The 17,538-nt window shown below is 64.3% G+C and overlaps 1 protein-coding gene across 3 annotated transcripts in view; it reads right to left on the reverse strand.

Annotated features, from left to right (window-relative positions):
* Brd9 (bromodomain containing 9) overlaps positions 1-17,538 on the reverse strand; it is an 18,090-nt gene continuing 552 nt past the window's right edge. Inside the window, exons 2-16 of one of the 3 annotated variants that reach the window (XM_047555575.1) lie at positions 16,565-16,779; positions 16,314-16,446; positions 14,884-14,944; positions 14,421-14,565; positions 12,972-13,082; positions 12,311-12,486; positions 9,782-9,914; positions 8,318-8,393; positions 7,345-7,440; positions 6,595-6,727; positions 5,098-5,209; positions 3,085-3,123; positions 2,207-2,306; positions 1,031-1,198; positions 1-543 (exon numbers count right to left, since the gene is read on the reverse strand). In XM_047555575.1, the coding sequence (XP_047411531.1) occupies positions 446-543; positions 1,031-1,198; positions 2,207-2,306; positions 3,085-3,123; positions 5,098-5,209; positions 6,595-6,727; positions 7,345-7,440; positions 8,318-8,393; positions 9,782-9,914; positions 12,311-12,486; positions 12,972-13,082; positions 14,421-14,565; positions 14,884-14,944; positions 16,314-16,446; positions 16,565-16,779 (1,796 nt within the window). In that variant the 3' untranslated portion in view covers positions 1-445. The remainder of the gene's footprint in view (positions 544-1,030; positions 1,199-2,206; positions 2,307-3,084; positions 3,124-5,097; positions 5,210-6,594; positions 6,728-7,344; positions 7,441-8,317; positions 8,394-9,781; positions 9,915-12,310; positions 12,487-12,971; positions 13,083-14,420; positions 14,566-14,883; positions 14,945-16,313; positions 16,447-16,564; positions 16,780-17,538) is intronic. The other 2 variants (XM_047555577.1, XM_047555576.1) reach the window with 2 other exon arrangements.

A 17,538-nucleotide genomic window follows, 5' to 3' on the forward strand; every position in this document is an offset into this window, starting at 1 on the left:
CTTTATTGGGTTTGTATGCAGCACTCTGCAATCGAATAGCCTCCAGGAAAGGCCCATTCCGGACATCCCCTGGCTGACCTTCCTGCCCCCGGACAGCTCGCCCTCCCCCGGGCTGCACTGCTCAGGTCCAGATATCACACGGCGGGGTCCAGCTGCCTCGCCTGGCGACCCTGCACGGCCCTCGGGGTGCAGGGGTGGGCTCGCCAGGCGTGCAGGTGGGGCAGGCCCCTCAGCTCAGCACCCGCTGCAAACCCCGGTGCCCGTGGCCACTCGGGACCCTCAGGGCCGCGCCAGGTGCTGCCGGGGCTCTGCCAACCGACTGATGGCACAGAGGGGCGTCCTGCCCCAGCCACCCCTGCACGTGAAGGGGACGAGATCGACGCCTGTCTCACGGCAGGAATGCAGATGCAGATGGCACGGAGCCAGACCCTGGGGCCGCCGGCAGCTAGTTCTTCACGGACGCCGCGGGCTCCGGAGACTGCAGGAACTCGTAAGGGTCGTGCGCCGCGTCCGGCGGCTCCCCGACGCTGAGGTGGGGACTGCCTGCAGGGGTGAGAGCACAGGGTCCACATGCCAAGGGAGCCCGCCTGCTGCAGGACTGCCGTCTGCCTGCTGGCTCCTGGGCATGGCGCCGCTGGCAGCCTGATCGCGAGGTGGACGGGACTGGACGTGCTGCTGTTCCTCAGTCAGCCCTGGGAGGCCGACACGCTCTCTGCCCACAGACGCTCAGCATCACGCGGGAGCCAAGAGGAGCAGCATGGGTGGGGTGCTGCCCACGGGGGAGGCTGGCCCAGCACAGTGAGGCCTGAGTGTCAGAGGAGACAGACGTGCCCGCGCCAGCCACGTCCTCTGCAAGGACACCCCACCCAGAGGGCGCCAGGGTCCGCCCAACAGAAGGGCGACCTGGGTCCACAGGAACAGCACCGTGGCCAATGGTGGAGGACACAGGGACCAGCCGCACCCGCCCGGCAGTGCCGTGCACCCCTCTCAGCTCTGCACGGGAGGAGCATCCACAGGGCTGGCCACCTACCTGGGGGGTGCGGCTCCCTCTCGGAGGCGTTGGACAGGGAGCTGAGGTTGGAGGAGGGCCGGGAGCCGCCCCGCTCCGCCTGCGCCTCCTGCAGGTCCTGCAGCAGCTTTGCCGCCTCGTCCAGGGTCAGGTGGCTGCCATCACGCTCCAGCTCCTTCTGCACCTTCCCTGAGTGTGGGACGGCGGGACGCCCTTGCTCAGCTGGGCCGCAGTTGGCCCACAGGAGCAGGACGCGGTCAGGCTGCAGAGGCCGGGCAGCTCCCCACAGGGCATCCAGCAGAGGACACTGCCCAGCTCCCTGTGGGCCAGGCACATGGCCCACACCAAGGACAGGAGTGCTGGGCTGCTGCGTGGACCACAGAAAGGTCAGCAGGCACACCGGGGCTGGAGAGGGCACCACTGGCCAGGGAAGAAAGCCCGGGCCCACTGCAGGGCGCACCAGGACCCCATGCAGGTCTGAGACGGCCTGCGTCCCGTGGCCAGGCCTGAAGGGGCCTCCTCTGCCCGAGGAGACACGTGCTGCAAGCGGGCGGCACTGGCGCCTCTGACACGCAGGCCACAGGAAGCTGTGTGCCCGTGAGCCTCTGTGGGACCCCAGACGCAGGAGGACGCCTGGACCTGCCCACCCGGGCTGCGAGGGAAAGCAGCCGCTCCGGCAGGCGTGGGGATAGGGTCCCGGGAGGCAGGGACAGCCTCAGCGTGCCCATAGTTCCCACTGCAGCCAGAGGTGGCACCCAAGGTCCAGGCAGGCCAGGGGAGTCCAGGGCAGTGCCAGGACAGCAGGGCCCACACTCCGCAGCACCAGCCAGGCCAACCTCGGGGCCAGTGGCAGAAGCCGCCCTCCCCAGGAGCCAGAGGAGCTGCCCGAGGGGCTCAGGAGAGCCCCACTGGCCGCCCATGCGGCCCCCTGACACCAGGGCGTGGGAGCATCAGCCCAGGGCCACAGTGGACACCAGTGGGGTCTCCGTCCAGCGCAGGCCTGACGTGGCCCTGGAGCCGCAGTGGACTCCACAGCTCAGGGCCCATCCTCAGCACTGACCCAGGCCCCCTGGCAGACCCGGCTGTGCTGCTGCCAACCAGAGTGCCCCTGGGGGCAGGGCGCCCGGGCCCCATCCTGCCTCTGTACCACAGGGGCGGCCACCAAGAGGCCCCTGGGACATGCCCAGCACAACTCACCCAGAGAGCTGAGCACGGACACGTCCAGAGAGGCCTCAGAGTACGACTTCACCGACATGAAGTCCAAGACAGAGCTGCTGTCCCCCAGGGGGTCCCCCGCCTGTGGAGGGGAGGCCCACGCTCACCTGAGGCACCCTGCACGCCAGGGCCAAGGTCAGCATGGTCATGCCCCTTCTGGGATGCCAAGGGACAGTCTGGCTCTGGAGCTGCAGTGGAGGAACTCTGGGCTGCAGCACACAGGGGACACACAAGTCCACGCCCAGGGACAACCGCCAGACGGCCCAATGACCGCCACCACTCAGAGCCAGCGACCCACCTTCCAGGGACCAGAAGCAGGCTGGGGCGCATCCCGGGTCCTGTGGCCGCCCCCAGCCAAGGGCTCCTGGGGAGAGCCCGTGCCAGCCAGGGCACAGCCGGCCCCTGGGGAGAGCCCGTGCCAGCCAGCGCACAGCCGGCCCCTGGGGAGAGCCCGTGCCAGCCAGTGTACAGCCGGCCCCTGCTGCCCAGCTGCTGCCCTCACACCCAGGCCAAGGGGACCCCAGGCCCAACCCACAGCCTTCAGCCTGCGGTGCGAGCCTCCGCTGGGGTCCGGCTGGCCGTGGCAGGCTCTGCAGCGAGGGCCCACGGCACCAGCCCCTGGAGAGCTGCAGAGGCACCAGGGAGCCTCGCCCGCTCTAGACGCAGCAGTCTGCTCAGAAACCCTGGGTGCTGGACCTGGAAGGTGCGCCTGGCCTCAGTCTCCCCTGGAGCCACCAGTGCGCCCAGACCGTCCTCAGAGAGGACCTGCCGAGAGTGGCCGGTGCTGTCCTGCGGGCCCGGGGGCCACGCCAGCACCGCCACACGAACCCCATCAGCTCCCATGCGCTCGAGAAACCCACCTTCACTTCGTCCGGGGGTCTTGGGGGAGCGTTTCTCCTCTGCAAAGGAAGAAGCGGACACAGGTTTTTCCAAGGCTGCCGTCCACACAGCGAGGGCCGCACTGCCCTGGAGCTCCGACCACCAGCCTCAAGCCATCCTGTGCGAGCCGGGGTCTCGCAGGGCTCAGCTGGCGGCGGAGGCGGCCCCTGCGGCCCCTGCACCCCTGCCCGCCGAGCCCGGTGCTGGTGCTGGGGGGGGTGCCTGCAGGGTGGGTGACGCGGAGCAGAGGTCCCAAGGCTGAGCCTGCAGCCAAGGACACTTAAAACCAGCCAGGGACAAGCAGCCACGCAGGCTGGGCGGTCTGCCCGAGACACCGGGTGCCAGTGGGTATGCGCATGGGAGGGGCAGGGCCGGGCCTGTGCGTCCCCGTCCGCTGTCCAGTGCTTGTGCAGGAGGTTCCCTTGAGATCCTCCTGGTCTTGCACACGTTCTTCAGACACAGTCATTCAGAGTGTGTGTCCACGCCTGTCACAAACGCTCCTGAGGGTCGGTCCTGTTCTTTTGGTTTTGGGGGTCTCAGAAGCAACGCCCTCCCTGCTGGGCGCCCACCTGCAGCAGTGCCACCTGCTAAGGGGCTGGTCTCCCACCAGAGGGACCCGCAGCCCGAGGACTGTGACCAGGCAGGACGCAGGGCTGATGGAGTCCGCAGGACCTGCATGGCAGGTGACCCGGCAGGCCCAGGAAGCCCTCCTTGGGGCCAGGGCCCAGATGCCCTTGGAGTCCAGGGTGCAGGCACATCCCAACGCCACCCACGCCACCAGAGCAGCTGAGCAGTGCCACTGCATGCCCGACTGACCAAGCTCCCCGCCTGACGTTCTGCCAAGAGGAGAGCCAGCACTCCCCAGGAAGGCGGCAGAAGCCACCGGCTCTGGGGACAGGATGGGGGCCAGCACCACCCACTGCCAGGACGTCTCGCAGCCACGTCACTCTCAGAATGTGTGGAAAACACTTTTATCCTAACGTGAGCTCCACGTGAAATGACCCATGAGGACTGGAGTGGTTAGTGGTCACGTGCTTGCCTAGCAGTTCCTGGGTTCCATCCCCGGCCCCCAAACGAGGGTCCACGTAGAATCTTCCGTACCCTCTTGCGACCCTCTCTGGGTTCTAGAGTGCGGCTGAGACAGGCCACAGCTACACCCAGACTAGCCGCAGGCACACCTCCGGGCAGCCACGTGTGGCTAGTCGCCCAGACTATGGGCATCCTGTGTCCAGCCAGCACTGCTGTGGTGGCTGATGGCCCTCCTCCAGGAGCTTGTGGTGCATCACAGGCACAGCGAGAGAGCGAGACGGGAAGGAGAACTGGCTGGAGTCCACGAGACCACGAGACCACCCAACCTCGGAAGCCTCGCAGGCTGGGCAACCAGAAAGGTTTGGTGAACTTGAACTTGAAGCCATAGCAACAGAAAGTAGTCAGAGCAAAACCGACAACACACCCACACAAAAACCCAGAGGGAAGGAAGTGTGAGCAGCAGCAGAGCTAACCCCAGGCATCCGAGTCGGGCCACGACCCCAGGAGAAGGGCCAGAGGCACCAGCGGGAAGCGCCAGGGAGCAGGCAGCGTCCAACACACAGGCACCGGCTGGCGCGGCAGGCCCGCAGGAGAAGCAGATGGTGGGCGGCACCAGGCAGCCTGCAGCCAGAGGGGCCGGCCGGGAGATGCCCGCTGTACCCGTCCTCCTACTTTACAAGGCACGGGAGCCCTGGCCCGGGCAGCTGGGCAAGCTCCAGGAGCTGCCGCCCGCAGACCCCAAGCTGGAGAAAAACACTCAGCGAACAAAACCCTACGCAGCCCAGGAGGCCCGGCGGGTGTCAGAGACAAGGCCAGGGCGAGACGGACGCCGGCTGCGGGGCGCCCGTGCTGTGAGAGCAGCGCAGGGCGCTCCAGGGCAGGGCCAGGAGCCTGTGTCCTCGGGGGAGCCCTCCCAGGCCAGAGCACACTGTCGCCCCCGGACCAGCAGGCAGGGCGCAGCCCACCTGCTTCAGCTGGAAGAGTACCCTCGAGTGGTCTCCGCCGGTGATCTGGTCCAGAAGGTCGTCCACCATCCTCCTGCTGTAGCTCCCAGCATCCTTCACGAACTCCTGCAGGCTGAAGGGCTGGGTGACACCTGGGGGAAAGGCCCCAAGCGCCCCCAGAGCTGACCGTCCTCCAGGGCTGTCCACGGGGCCGCGACACGGGAGCACCTGACGGTGTCCACTGGATTCTCGAAGTGGCTGAAAGACACCAGGGGCAGACCAAGCGGGGGAGTGGAAGCCATGGGAACAGCCACAGGCAGCTCAGCCTGGAGGAGGCCCACGCACACAGGTTGGGGTAAGAGCAAAGCCAGCCAGAGGGGCACGGGACACAGCCTGTGGCCACGCTCGGTCACCAACTGCTGCCAGGCTGAAGTCTGGGTCGTAAGGAGTGCACCAGCTTGAAAAGACAAGATTTAAGAGGTGGGCAGCAGGCCACAGCCAGAGGCCAGGAAAAGACAACAGCAACACAGACCCCAGGGCCGTCCCAGAGACCAGAGGAGGGCTGTCTGCCCGAGCCAACCAGCACACAGGGAGCAAGGACAGGGACAGGGCTCCATCCAGAAGTAGGCCTCCCCTCAACACGGGCCCTCCACCAGAAGACAGCCTCCACGAGAACAGCAGGACAAGGACCTGAGGAGGACAGGCCTCCGGGTCAGGCCACCATGGGGCAACCCTGCAGCCATGTCCTGCACCCTCTGGGGCGGCTCGCTTGGAGTCAGGTGGAGCGGGGCCAGCTCTCCCTGAGGCAGTCGGGTCATGTCCTGGGACAGCTGGGCAGACCCTCGGGGACACGCCACACAGTTGGCAGGCACGGCGTCCCTGGCAGAATCTGGGCACAGGAGGAGCTGGGGCCTCCTGCCCGGCACAGGGAGCAGCCCTTCCCCTTGCCCGTTTTCAGGGTCACTTCTTTTCCGGCCATAAGGCCAGGTTCAGTGTCCATCAGCCTCCCCAATGCTAAACGGCCCGCTTCCTGGAGGCCGTGAACGTTGCTGAGGTCCCACTGGGGTGAACGCTCACGTCTGGCCACAGAGAACACAGACCCGAGGAAGCTGCACAGAAGCCCGGTGGCTTCGGTTGCGCTCTGCCCGTCTCTGCCTGGGCTCCTCAGTCGAGGCCTGCCTGGCACCTCGGACCACAACTGTTGAGGAGGGCCTCCGGTGAGGTGCTGAAGGTGAAGCAGGTCAGGGGGCTGACCCAGACGGCTGGCGTCCTACACGGAGACCAGGACACAGGTGTGCAGAGGACACTGGGACGAGACCGGCTTCTAGACCTCAGGCCTCAACCTCCAGCCCTGGCCTCCAGCTGCCAGAGTGGCCATGCAGCAGTGAGGCAGGGTCCCAAGCAAGTGGTCCCCACCCAGCCAGCCGGGTCCCCCTCCCCGTCAGAACAGGTCCTCTCTGGGATGGTCTGCGGAGGGCTGGGGCACTGCTGAGGGTAAGGGGAGCCCGCCACGCCTACCTCAGTGCACACTGCACACCCGTCTCATCCCCATAGGCCGAGTACAGCAGCTCCGTCTCATCCGACTTTAAGTCGCCAAATACAGAGTTATTCTGCATGGAGAGCGCGGTGCTGGCACTGGAGAGGAACGTGACTGCAGAGGGGACAGCAGTGGCATCAGAGCCAGCCCGCGGCACCTCGGGGTCTCCTGGTGGCAACCGTCCCCAGGCCCGCGTGAGCCTCCCTGGGCCGGCTCACCCCCACGAGGTCTCTGCCCAGACGCCAGCCCCTTCCCGCCATGTGGCCATCAGAACAGCCCTGGACACGGGAAGTCCCTGCAGCTGAGGACTGCACTGAAGGAGGCACGAGCAACGTCTGCTGTGCGGGGCGGGGGCAGGCGGCAGCTGCTCAGCACAGCCAGCGCCCAGGGCCCAAGCACAGGGGGCCTGGACGTGGAGCTGGACAAGGGCACTGCAGAAGGCCACCGTGAGGGCAAGGGGACACCGTGGGGCTGCGGGTGGGAGTTCTCCCTGGGGAGACCGGGCTGAGCCCAGGGCCCTGCAGACAGCACAGGCCCCAGGAGTGGGAGGCAGACAGGGACGTACCCTGACCCCAGAAAGGCCGCTTCTGAAAAACCACGGGGCAGAAACACTAGGAAACCCCACACCTGCGGCTGCAGACCACGGAGCTCGCCGCACACTGCTGAAACACCCGTGCACCTAAACAGGGACGCCGACCTCACCCGGCGAGAACAGGCAGCCGGCTGCGCACCTTTGCTTCTTCTTTCGTCCTTGAAGCCCAGCGTCGTGAAGCCCGGGAGCAGCTTGCTGGAGAGCGAGCTCAGGTCCACAGGGTGCGTCTCCTCTTCTGCGGGAAGACGAGACCTGTGGGCAAGTGCCCAGAACCTGTGGCCGCGGTGAGAGGGCTCACAGTGGCCCCGGGTTCTCAGCTGCGTCTCGGGTCCGCCTCTCCAGCCACCCCCAGGCAACGCCATCGGCGTCTTGGGCCCCTTGGGCTTTGGACGTTCCTGTGCCCAGGCAGGGCCTCGCCCACCTGCCGACAACCCGCCACTGCTCGCTGCCAGCGGCACGTCTGCTGGGTCACCTCACTCACGCCACGCCGCGGCTCCGCACAAATCCCTGCATTTCCCATAGCAACCTGTCCTGGGGCGGTCTGACCTGAGTACTGACCGCCTCACCTGTTCCTAGAGGACACTGCGTTCACTTGGCTAAGCTGTTCACTCGGATCGAGGCGACTCCTGCACACGCAGGGGAACACTGGCCAACCGCAGTGCCGCCAGGGCATGGGCAGCTGGCAGGCCATGGGCAGCTGGGCCGGCGTGCCACATGCCAGTCTCCCCACGAGCAGTGGGTGTCCCTGCCCAGTGAGCCAGGTGGGGGCAGAGGCTCACTTTCTGCTTTCTGGGGCCAGTGCGCCTACAGGCGGGGCCCAGTCCTCCCACCCTGCCATGACCAGCCCTGCGCTTCTCTGCTGAAGCTGGGCAGGCAAGCCCTGGTGACACTGCCGGAGACAGCCTCCAGCAGGCTGCCACCACCCAGAGTCCCCACCGCAGGTCCGACTGGCCCTCCTGCACGTGTGGTGCCCAGGGTGTGTGTGGGGCGAAAAGCCGGGCAGCTGTGCCGTCCCTTCAGCAGGGACATGTGACCCAGCGACATGGGCTTTGTATCACTGAGCCTGCACAGGGGTCAAGGGGCAGAGGTTAGACCCTGGGTGAGACACCCACCATCGGCATCTGGCTCAGCTGCATTCACCACGCTGTAGAGCAGGCTCCCGTCTCCAAGCTTCTTCAGGTAGCCCATCTGCAAGGAAGCAGCACCTGAGCGTGCCCTGGGACGGCACCCCACAACAGAGCCCAGGTGGGCTTGGCCTGGGTGAACCCCAGTCGCAGCGACCAGCTCCTCCAGGAGCCAGGGCCAGAGGTGCCCTCCACAGGTCCCTGGGGCAAAGCACTCACGGCCATGCAGAGCTTCCCGGGCCCTTCAGAAGCGGCCCTCCTGAAACAGACACCTTTGCTCTGAGCAGATGTTAACGTTCATAGGTCTGAACTAAGCGGGGCCAAGCCAGCTTGTTGGCAAGGCCCCCATCTGGAGGGCCTGGGCTACCTCGAGGCCAGAGGGCACACAGCTCCATTAGAACCCACCACTGAGCATCCAACCCCGTCGAGGGTCACCCAGAAGACCCAAGAGGTAGCGCTGGGTGCTGGTGTGGGGCAGGCAGGGGGTGGAGAGCAGGCACAACAGGGTCCTAACCGAGGGCTCTGTTGAGGACAGCAGGAGCTGGCTTCACCATGTGGTCAGAGGGAAGCGGCCTCTGTGTGGGGTGGACTCGGAGGTTTCAGTCAAGGGAGTGGCTGAGTAGAGGCCAACGCGGGGGCATGCAGATCTATCAGGAGCCCCATGGCCACGTGTCTCCACTCTGCCGGAGGCTTCACCCAGCACCTGGTGCCCCACATGCACGCAAACCTGCCTGGCCAACAGGACTGAGTCTGGCCACATGGGCAACCCTGACTCTTGAGGTCCCCGAGCCGCCACAGGTGTGACCATATCACCTCCTGTTTCTGTCTTTTTTGGTGCTGGGGGCTGAACCCAGGGGCGCTCGAGGACTGAGCTACATCCCAGCCTGTTGCTTTTCACACTGAGACAGGGTCTTGCTAAGTTGCTGAGGATCTCTAAGTTCTCAGGCTGGCCTTGACTGGCCATCCTGCCCCAGTTTCTCAGTCACCGAGTCTCAGGTGTGCGCTGCACCCGTGTGCTTAACCTCCTCACATACGACCTGTGTGCGTCTGGGACTTGCTATGGCAACCAGTGGCAGGTCTTCACAAAGACCAGGCGAGGCGTGGCAGACCTGGGCGCAGGTGGGCAGAGCAGGGGCGTGGCACCGCACGCTCCCACTGGGGTCACGGGGCTCGGGAGCGGCTCCTGCTCCAGCCCGTGCACGTGCAGGGCCAGCTCACAGGCAGACAAGGAGTACCGCCGGGCACCAGGCAGTGAGGGTGCGTGCTGGTTACTGGCCCAAGCAGACACAGCCAGCAGGGCCAAGGAGCTGGCTTGGCCCAACCTGGACCCTCCCCAGGGCGAAGGCAGGGCTGCGACCCCGGAGTCGGGCCCCACAGGGCCCCAGCGGAAACCTCCAGATTCTGCGGGCTGTGCCTGGGCCGAGTGGCCAGGTGGGGGGCCCTGGGCGCTACCTTGCCGCCCGGGAGGAGCCGGCTGATCCTGTCCCGGGCCTCGTCGGCCGCGTGCTCCACCAGGGCCAGCACGTGCTCCTCTGCGGTGCTGTCCGTCAGGCTGCAGGCATTCCCTTCAGGCTCGAACACGCAGCTGCGAGGCAGGGACACCAGGCGTCAGTCCTGCGCCCAGGCGTGCCTCCCGGTCTACCCAAAGCAGTAGTGGCAGGTGCAGGCCAGCAGGTGGGGCCCCTGCTCCCAGTCCGGCTGAAGGAGAGCTCCCGAAACCCCAAGGAGGGAGGGACAGAAATGACAGCGTTCTCCTCCAAGGCGCCTGGGAGCCACACCAGCCCAGGGGGTGAGTGCTGCGCGGGGGCAGACCTGGGTGCTGTGGCCAGCAGGTCGGGGCCCAGTGCAGTGTGGCCGGGCTCCTGTGGAGGGTGTGCGGCCATGCGGCCACGAGGCGTGGCGCAGCATGCAGAGCGGCCTGCCCCCTGCAGAAGGTGGAAGCAGGTGCAAGGGCCCTGCCCTGTGCCAGCAAGGGTCCAAACAGCTAAGGGACACTTGCAGCAGGGGCAGGTCCTGCGTGAGGGTGTCCCGCCCAGTCACTGCCACACAGCACCTGGACACCCAGCTCGGGAAGGATGGAGAGCCACAGTGCAGGGCTGACTTTTAGGCATGGCCTGCGACAGCTGCCCGTGCCAGTGAGCGTCTGCACGAGGCCTGGGATCTGGACATTCCGAGACTTTCTGCAGGTCTGAGGCCAGGTGCCTGTGAGGCCACTGGTGCCCCGCAGGGGGTCGGCAGAGGCACTGCAGTGTGCCTGCATGCGGAAACGCACCCTCCCGTCCTCTCCACCTGTGACCCAGGCCACTGCGGGAGGCACGCAGCACAGATGTGTGGCCCCGTCACTCTCAAAGCAGAGCCACAAGGTCACAGGCCAGATGTGCCTTGGGGAGGAGACAGTGGAGGGCCACGGCTCACTGGGACTCTCACAAGCTGCTGCGGGGACTGCACTGGCCAGCCTCCATGCTCAGCCTCCCTGAGACCAACGGCACCAAGGGGAGTGTCCCCTGGAGGACCTCCAGACAGCCTGCAGTGCCCACCTGCTTCCTGACCACCAGGCTGTGTCGCCACCCACAGCAACAATTGCGCGGGTATTTATCGGAGGTGGACGGAAAATAAACTGCTTCTATTCTTGTGCTGCTTCCTTGCTTGTTTGCTTATTCTCTAGCCCACAGAAGAAAAGAAGCTTGCTTGATTTTAGAGGAAGAGAAGCTTTGAGAGAAAGATAGGTTTTGCTTATAGAAAGAGAGACTTTGCTTTAGAGGAAGTTTTAGAGGAAGACAGGCTCCTACGCTTATCAGAGATCGATTTCTTCTTAGAGTTCTGCTAGCTGCTCCTTAGAGGTGCGTCCTGCATCCTGTGGACTAGGTGCTATCTATCTGTGATCTACGACCTGGAGGTGTGTTCTCAGTCCCCCGCTCTATGATCTGCCTTCTGCCACTGCCTGCTGCTATCTGCTGCATCTTTCTTCTCTCTGCTAGCTGCTTCTTCTTTCTGCTTCTATTTACTGCTGCTTCTTCTCTCTGCTAGCTGCTTCTCCTCTCTGCTAGCTGCTTCCCTGCTATCTGTCTACTGCCCGCTTATATTCCCTCCAGGAGGCGGAGGGCGGGGCCACGCCAGTTGAGATCAGGCGAGGAGCCAGCTGCCCAATCACGGCAAGGTCAAAACGAGCAGGCCCAAGCAGGCGCGCTCGGGAACACCTGTGCACAGCGCTGTGTGCGTGGACTAAACTGAATACGGCCAATGACACATCACCTGAGTGTGCTTACGTTAATTAACCTCCTTACTGCCTATGTGACCAAAACAACCTCCGGCTGGCCGCCAGGCGCCATCCTGGTGCAGCCCACATGGCATAGCCCTCAACAAGGCTGCGTTCCCTTGGCATCTATGAGGCCATGGAGGAGGCTCGGGGGGGTCATCAGTGCTGGTGTCCAGAGCAGGCCCCTTAGCCTCCCGTGCTCAGGACAGGCACGGCAGAGGCCATCAGAAAGGGCCTGCCAAGGGGACACACCAGGAGTGACCAAGGAACGCCACCAGCAGCACCGGCAGCCAGGCACTGTGATGACCAGCTGGCGCAGGTGCTGCAGGCCTGGCCAGAGGGCCCCACGCACACTTGGGCCAGCGCCAGACGGCCAGCCTCAACTGGCCTGCTGCCTCCTGAGTCCACAGAGGCAGGCGTTGCTGTGATGGTAGGACTGTGGACAGTGTGTGTGGGGTGACCACAGCACACCACAGAGGTGCCCTGAGACCCGGGTCTGCAGACTCTGAGCCGAGGCCAAGGCCACGGCCACCCGCACAGGGCCCCTCATCCTCCTTGAGCTCCAGGCCAGCAGGGAAGGCCCTGGGGTCATGCAGCGTCCGCCCAGTGCCCGGCAGAACCCGAAGGCTTGGAGCAGCTGCCTCCCTCCAAAAGCTCCTGCCATGGTCTCCGTCTGGCCACCGACGGCCTCTCTGCTCTCGTGGTGCCCACCCACGGAGCCTCACCTGATGACTTCTCTACTCGGCTTTTTGGACTTCTTGGCAGTTTCTACTTGCACAGGCACAGCCTCAGGAACGGGCTCCTCAACGGCCGCGTCCTCACTGCCCAAGAGAGCTGCCTGCTGAGAGAAATCCATGTCCTGCATAAACGACATGCTGCGCTTCAAAGCTAACAGCCGCTCCTAGAATCAGAAAGGAGAGCGTGGACTGTACCTCTCCCTCACAGCCAGGGGGCCGTGACAATGGGATGGGATGGCGCCCCGCCTCACCTGGCCCGCGGCTAGCTCCCAGCGCCAGCAGACGCGTGCTCGGCACCAAGGGATGCGGCCCAGAGCCCAGGGGGTGACAAGGACCAACCCGTGGCCCCCGCAGGCAGGGAGGCACAGCGGGCAGCCCTGGGAAGCCTCTCGGCACGCCGAGGGCAAGGCCCGTCCTGCGTGGGTTCAGCACCCGGCCAGGTGCGTGCCCATGGGCAGCACTCCAGGGTCCACGCCAGCCCAGGGCCTCCCACCCCCTCAGGAGCCCTCAGAGCTGCGCGGCGTGGGTGAGGGAGCCCAGCAGAGGCGCGGGGCAGGGTGGCGGGCGAGGCAGATGGATGGTGTCGTTCGCCGTGCGTGCTGCACGGAAGCCACGGCGGCCTGGCCCAGCCGCGGTGCGGGCCCCTTACTTTGCTCATCATCTTAAAGCCCGCGTGCAGGATCTTCTTCGCCAGCTTGTAGTACACCGTGTCGGGCCGGTTGTAGGTCATGGCGTTGTCGCACATCAGCTTGAAGTCTGCCTGGAGAGAGGCAGCGGGTCAGGGGCTCGTTGGGCTGAGGCACCACCACATGGACAAGGAGCCCGGGGGAGGGCGGGCGACCAGTGCGAGTCCAGTCCGCTCCACTCTGAGCCAGACGACCTTCTTCAGGGCTCAGCACGCTGTGCATCTGTCGTGGGCCTGTGCGTGCCTGAGAGGTTCCCGCCTGTGACCGCCCTGGGCAGCTGCAGAGCTTCCCTCTCCCAGCCCGCCTCTCCCTGCAGCAGGGATCTGGAGGGAGTCAGGACCTGCAGCAACAAGTCTGGTTCTTCTGGGGAACTGGGGACAAGGTGAGGCTGGGCACCATGGTTCTTTCGTGCTGGGGTCTCTCCAAGCAGAGACTGGAAATGCCATCTACAGCTGGTTGCCCAGGACTATCAGGAAGACTCCCCAGACCAGGAAGCCTCGCTAAGCAGCTCCAACATCTGGAAACGCTGGCACTCCCGTCACTCAGATCCCTTGGCACCTGTCTCCCTCAGTGAGGGGCACTGGAGCCACCCTGCTGGTGGAAAGCATGCCACCTGTGCCTCGACAGAGTCGTCCTGAAACTGCTGCCGGCACTACACCAGTATCCCCAGGGAGGTGAGGCCATGTAGCCCGTGCACCTCTGGGCCAACAGCGCCAGAGGACACGTGACGGAGTGCTGCCACCTCGTGGCTCTGTCACTCAGCAAGCGACTCATAGATCACAGCTGGGACGGGGGAGGGGGGGTGGGGGGCACGTGGGAGGACCTGGGGAGGGCAGTGGTTCACGCCTGCCCCTGGTCTTGCCGGTCTCTCCCAGGAAGGTCCTCCGGCCCACCCTCCCTGCACTGCCATGGTGAGTCACCAAGCCAGCCACCTCTGCGACTCTCCAGAGCCACCACCTCAGGTGCAGCCAGCACCAGCATGACCTGCTTTCCTCCTGCCCATGCCAGGAGCAAGTTCTGACTCACAAGGAGTGAAGAGCACAGCGTTCAGGAGACACAGGCATTCCCAAATAATAGAACCAAACATCCAGTTAGCACAGGACAAAACTGGAATTAAGGAAATCACGCTTCTCCTGACACCCAGTTGGCCAGGCCACCAGACACATCACGACCTGCAGGGACAAGCCCTATCTGCACCGTACAATAACTTGAGGTCTCCAACGCCCGCAGCATGCAGCTCAGCTTCCAGACCAACGAGGGAAGGCCTACAGCCAACCCACTTCCTTCCTGCTGGCTGTGGACCCCCAGGACCCTGCCTGTGGACACATCCAGCTGCAACGAGCTGAGGCAAGCAACAGGTTTGCAGGACACACACAGAGCTATGCTACATCCAGAAAGTAACATCGACTTACCTTAAACTCTGTGACTGACTTGTATTCATTGGCTACAATCTTGTCTTTCATTGTGCCGAAGTCCATTGGGTGTTTTATTATCATCGAATATCCAGGAGCGATTGCGTCCGTGACAGGAAAAGCAAAGAACCCATGAGGGTCTTTTCTGAAAGCAAAGACATCGTTAAAGAGGGCAAACCTTAAAACTTAGATTTCTAAGCCACACAAAGAGCCTTGGGACCCTAACACATGGTATGATTAACCGAGTTTAACTTTGCTTCTTAACCCGGCCGTCCAGGTTGCATCGGGCATCTCGAGCATGGCACTTCCACCTCCAGGGCCTGCCCCAAGTCTCTGGTTCCTGCCCCATGCCACCCTCTGGCTGCCCTCGCCTTGTGGTCGGCCCATCCGGGTTGGACCGCGAAGGGCCTGGGGAACACACAGCGGGGCTGGGCTGAGGCTGCGGACGAGGACAGGCACTCACCTCTGCAGCTGGCGGAGGAAGTGCTGCAGGAGCTGCTGGATGGGCGTGCTCTCGGTCTCGGCTGTCCGTCCAGAAAGAGAGCAGAGACAAGCCACATGAGACTGGGTTCCATCTTGCGGCATCTCAAGTTCAAGCAAGAACTGCAACACAGAGACGGTGGGACTCCGCCGCTCCCATCACTTAGCTGGGTGGGAGAGGCACCCACAGCGCCAGCCTCAGACCCCTACATCCGTCAGGACACAGATCTGTCGCTCAAGCCTTTTCCAGCTCAGCTCCAGGCCACGACTGGGCCCAGGCAAGGTACAGCAGAAAGGAAGGCTGGACGCAGGCTGACCCTGGAGTCCCTGGTCGCTACTCCACCTTGCAGCGTTCGACCTTGGGTCCTCACCTGCTGCGTGGGCGTGAATCATGCCACACAGTTATCCTGAGGGTGCGGTGGTGCCTACGGCTCTGACCACGATGCTCTTGACTGACCAGGGTGCATGCACATAGCACCGTCACTAACCCGGTGGCACCAGGGCTGCACTGGGTACAGGCCCTCCAACAGGAGTGACGTGCCTTGGGCTACAGTGTTCGACAGCTATGCTAACTTTCACACGTGGCCACCCGACTGCTGCTTCATGCCTAACCACCTGCAGCTGCTGCAAATTGGAAAATGTCAAGGAAGAAGACCCCTGAGAGATGGCCAGTCAGGCAAGTCACAAGCCCTGCAAAATTCGCCTCTGGGCAGCCAGGCCACAAGGCTCCTAATGGTCTGGAAAACTCAGCACTAACCTCCCTGTTATGTCCCTAATGTCTCACACCCAGCTGCCTTGGTCTCCCTGTCATCTGGGAAGCACAGGACGCCTGCCCCAGGTGCTGACTCCAGCAGGACATCTGGGAATGAACTGGTGCCAAGGAAAGAACATTAGCTGGGACTCCAGGCAGTCCTGGCACGCAGAGCCCATGGCAGAAGCTCCCTGAGGACCACCTCCAACCCTCTCTCCCTCCAGCCTGCAGACACCAGAAGGGAGTCCAGGCCCACCTGGGGCCTTGGCTCCTCTCTCCCAGGGGACCGCCTGATTCCACAGACATGCCCATCTCTAGAGGGAGACCAACAAGGGGTCGCTCACCTAACACCGCTCCATTTGGAGCAACAAGGCAGATAAAACACGTTAGACTCGTGATTGGCACTTCTCCGTAAAGGCCAGATAAGAAACAGCCTAGGCAGTGAGGGCCACATGGTAGGTCTTTTCTTTTTGTAAGTCTTTAAAAGCATATAACTCATACTTAGCTTGTGGGTTGAAGAGGCTTTTAAAGGCCACAAGCAGTAACTGGAAGAGGATGGGAACCCCAGGTCCAAGCACGCTGGCATGGGCCCCAGAAAGACAGCACAGCTCTCTTCCTCCCAAGAGGGCCCTGCATGGAGGGATGCAGAGCCACCATCTTGCCTGGCTGTGTCCGGCAAGCGCGCACGGGCCGGTCGGGGGGCGGCTCCACCTCCACCTTCCTCCCGGGGTCGAAGTCATCGGCCTCTCCCTCTGTGTCACAGTGCTCCTTCTCCCGCTTCCGCTTCTTCTCCTCCTGCCAGGCAGGCAGGGTGTCAGCTGCAGGGCACTGCCCCCGTCCAGGGGACACGCCTTCCGGGTCCAGGAGCCCGTAGTGACCCTGCAGCACTGCGGAGCCCAGCCACAACCCCCACCTTCCGCTTCCTCCGCTCTTCGTCATCCGGATGCTTCTCCTTCTCCGACTTCTTCTTCTTCTTCTTCTTCTTCTCTCTGTGTCTCTCCCTCTCATGGTCTGACCGGTCCTCGTAGTAGCTCGAGTCGTGGCCTGAGCCTGAGAGCTCCGTCACCTCACTCCCGCCCACCTTGAGCACCAGCTTCAGAGGCTTCTCCAGTGGTGCATCTGCATAATCTGCACACGGCCAAGGGCCACTGAGTGCTCGGCAGCGCAGCTGTGCAGCACACCCAGGTCCCAGAGGGCGACGGCCCGAGGTGGGGGCAAGGAGCTGCCAGAACCCTGGGCAAGGGGCTTGGCAGTGCTCCTCCCTCCCCTCCAAACCCCACCAACCTGCACAGAAGGAACAAGACGCTGCTCCCTTCCCAGAAGCCCCTCCACTTACTGCAGCTGCAGGTCATACCCTCACCAGCCAGAGGGAGGGGTAGGCAGGGAGGACCTCTCCCTGAGAACCCCAGGCAAGGCAGCAAGGGTGCTCCAGGAGGTGGCCTGGGACCAGCCAGTCCCTGGCACAAGAACCTGGAGCCCCACCCCGGCCTAGGTCCTTCTCCCTGCCCTCTCCCCAGAGCCTAGGACCCTGCCCAGGCCCCTCTGCCCAAACCTGCCACCTGGCTGAGAACCCTAGGACCCTTCTTCACCCACTCCTGAACCCCCCACCTGCTCTGCCCAGGATCTCTCTCCGCCCAATCCTGTGACCCCCCCAGCCCAGGCCCCCAGCACCCTCCCTGCCCAGGACCCAGGACCCTCCCCACCCAGGGTCCCAGCAGCCTCCCTGCCCAGGATCCCAGGTCCCTCCCCACCCAGGACCCCAGGGTCCCAGCACCCTCCCCACCCAGGACCCCAGAGCCCCAGCACCCTCCCCTCCCAGGCCCCCAGGCCCCAGGCCCCTCCCCGCCCAGGCCCCCAGGCCCCCAGGCCCCTCCCAGCCCAGGACCC

The sequence above is a fragment of the Sciurus carolinensis genome, chromosome 6 (assembly GCF_902686445.1).
Source record: "Sciurus carolinensis chromosome 6, mSciCar1.2, whole genome shotgun sequence".
NCBI lineage: Eukaryota > Metazoa > Chordata > Mammalia > Rodentia > Sciuridae > Sciurus > Sciurus carolinensis.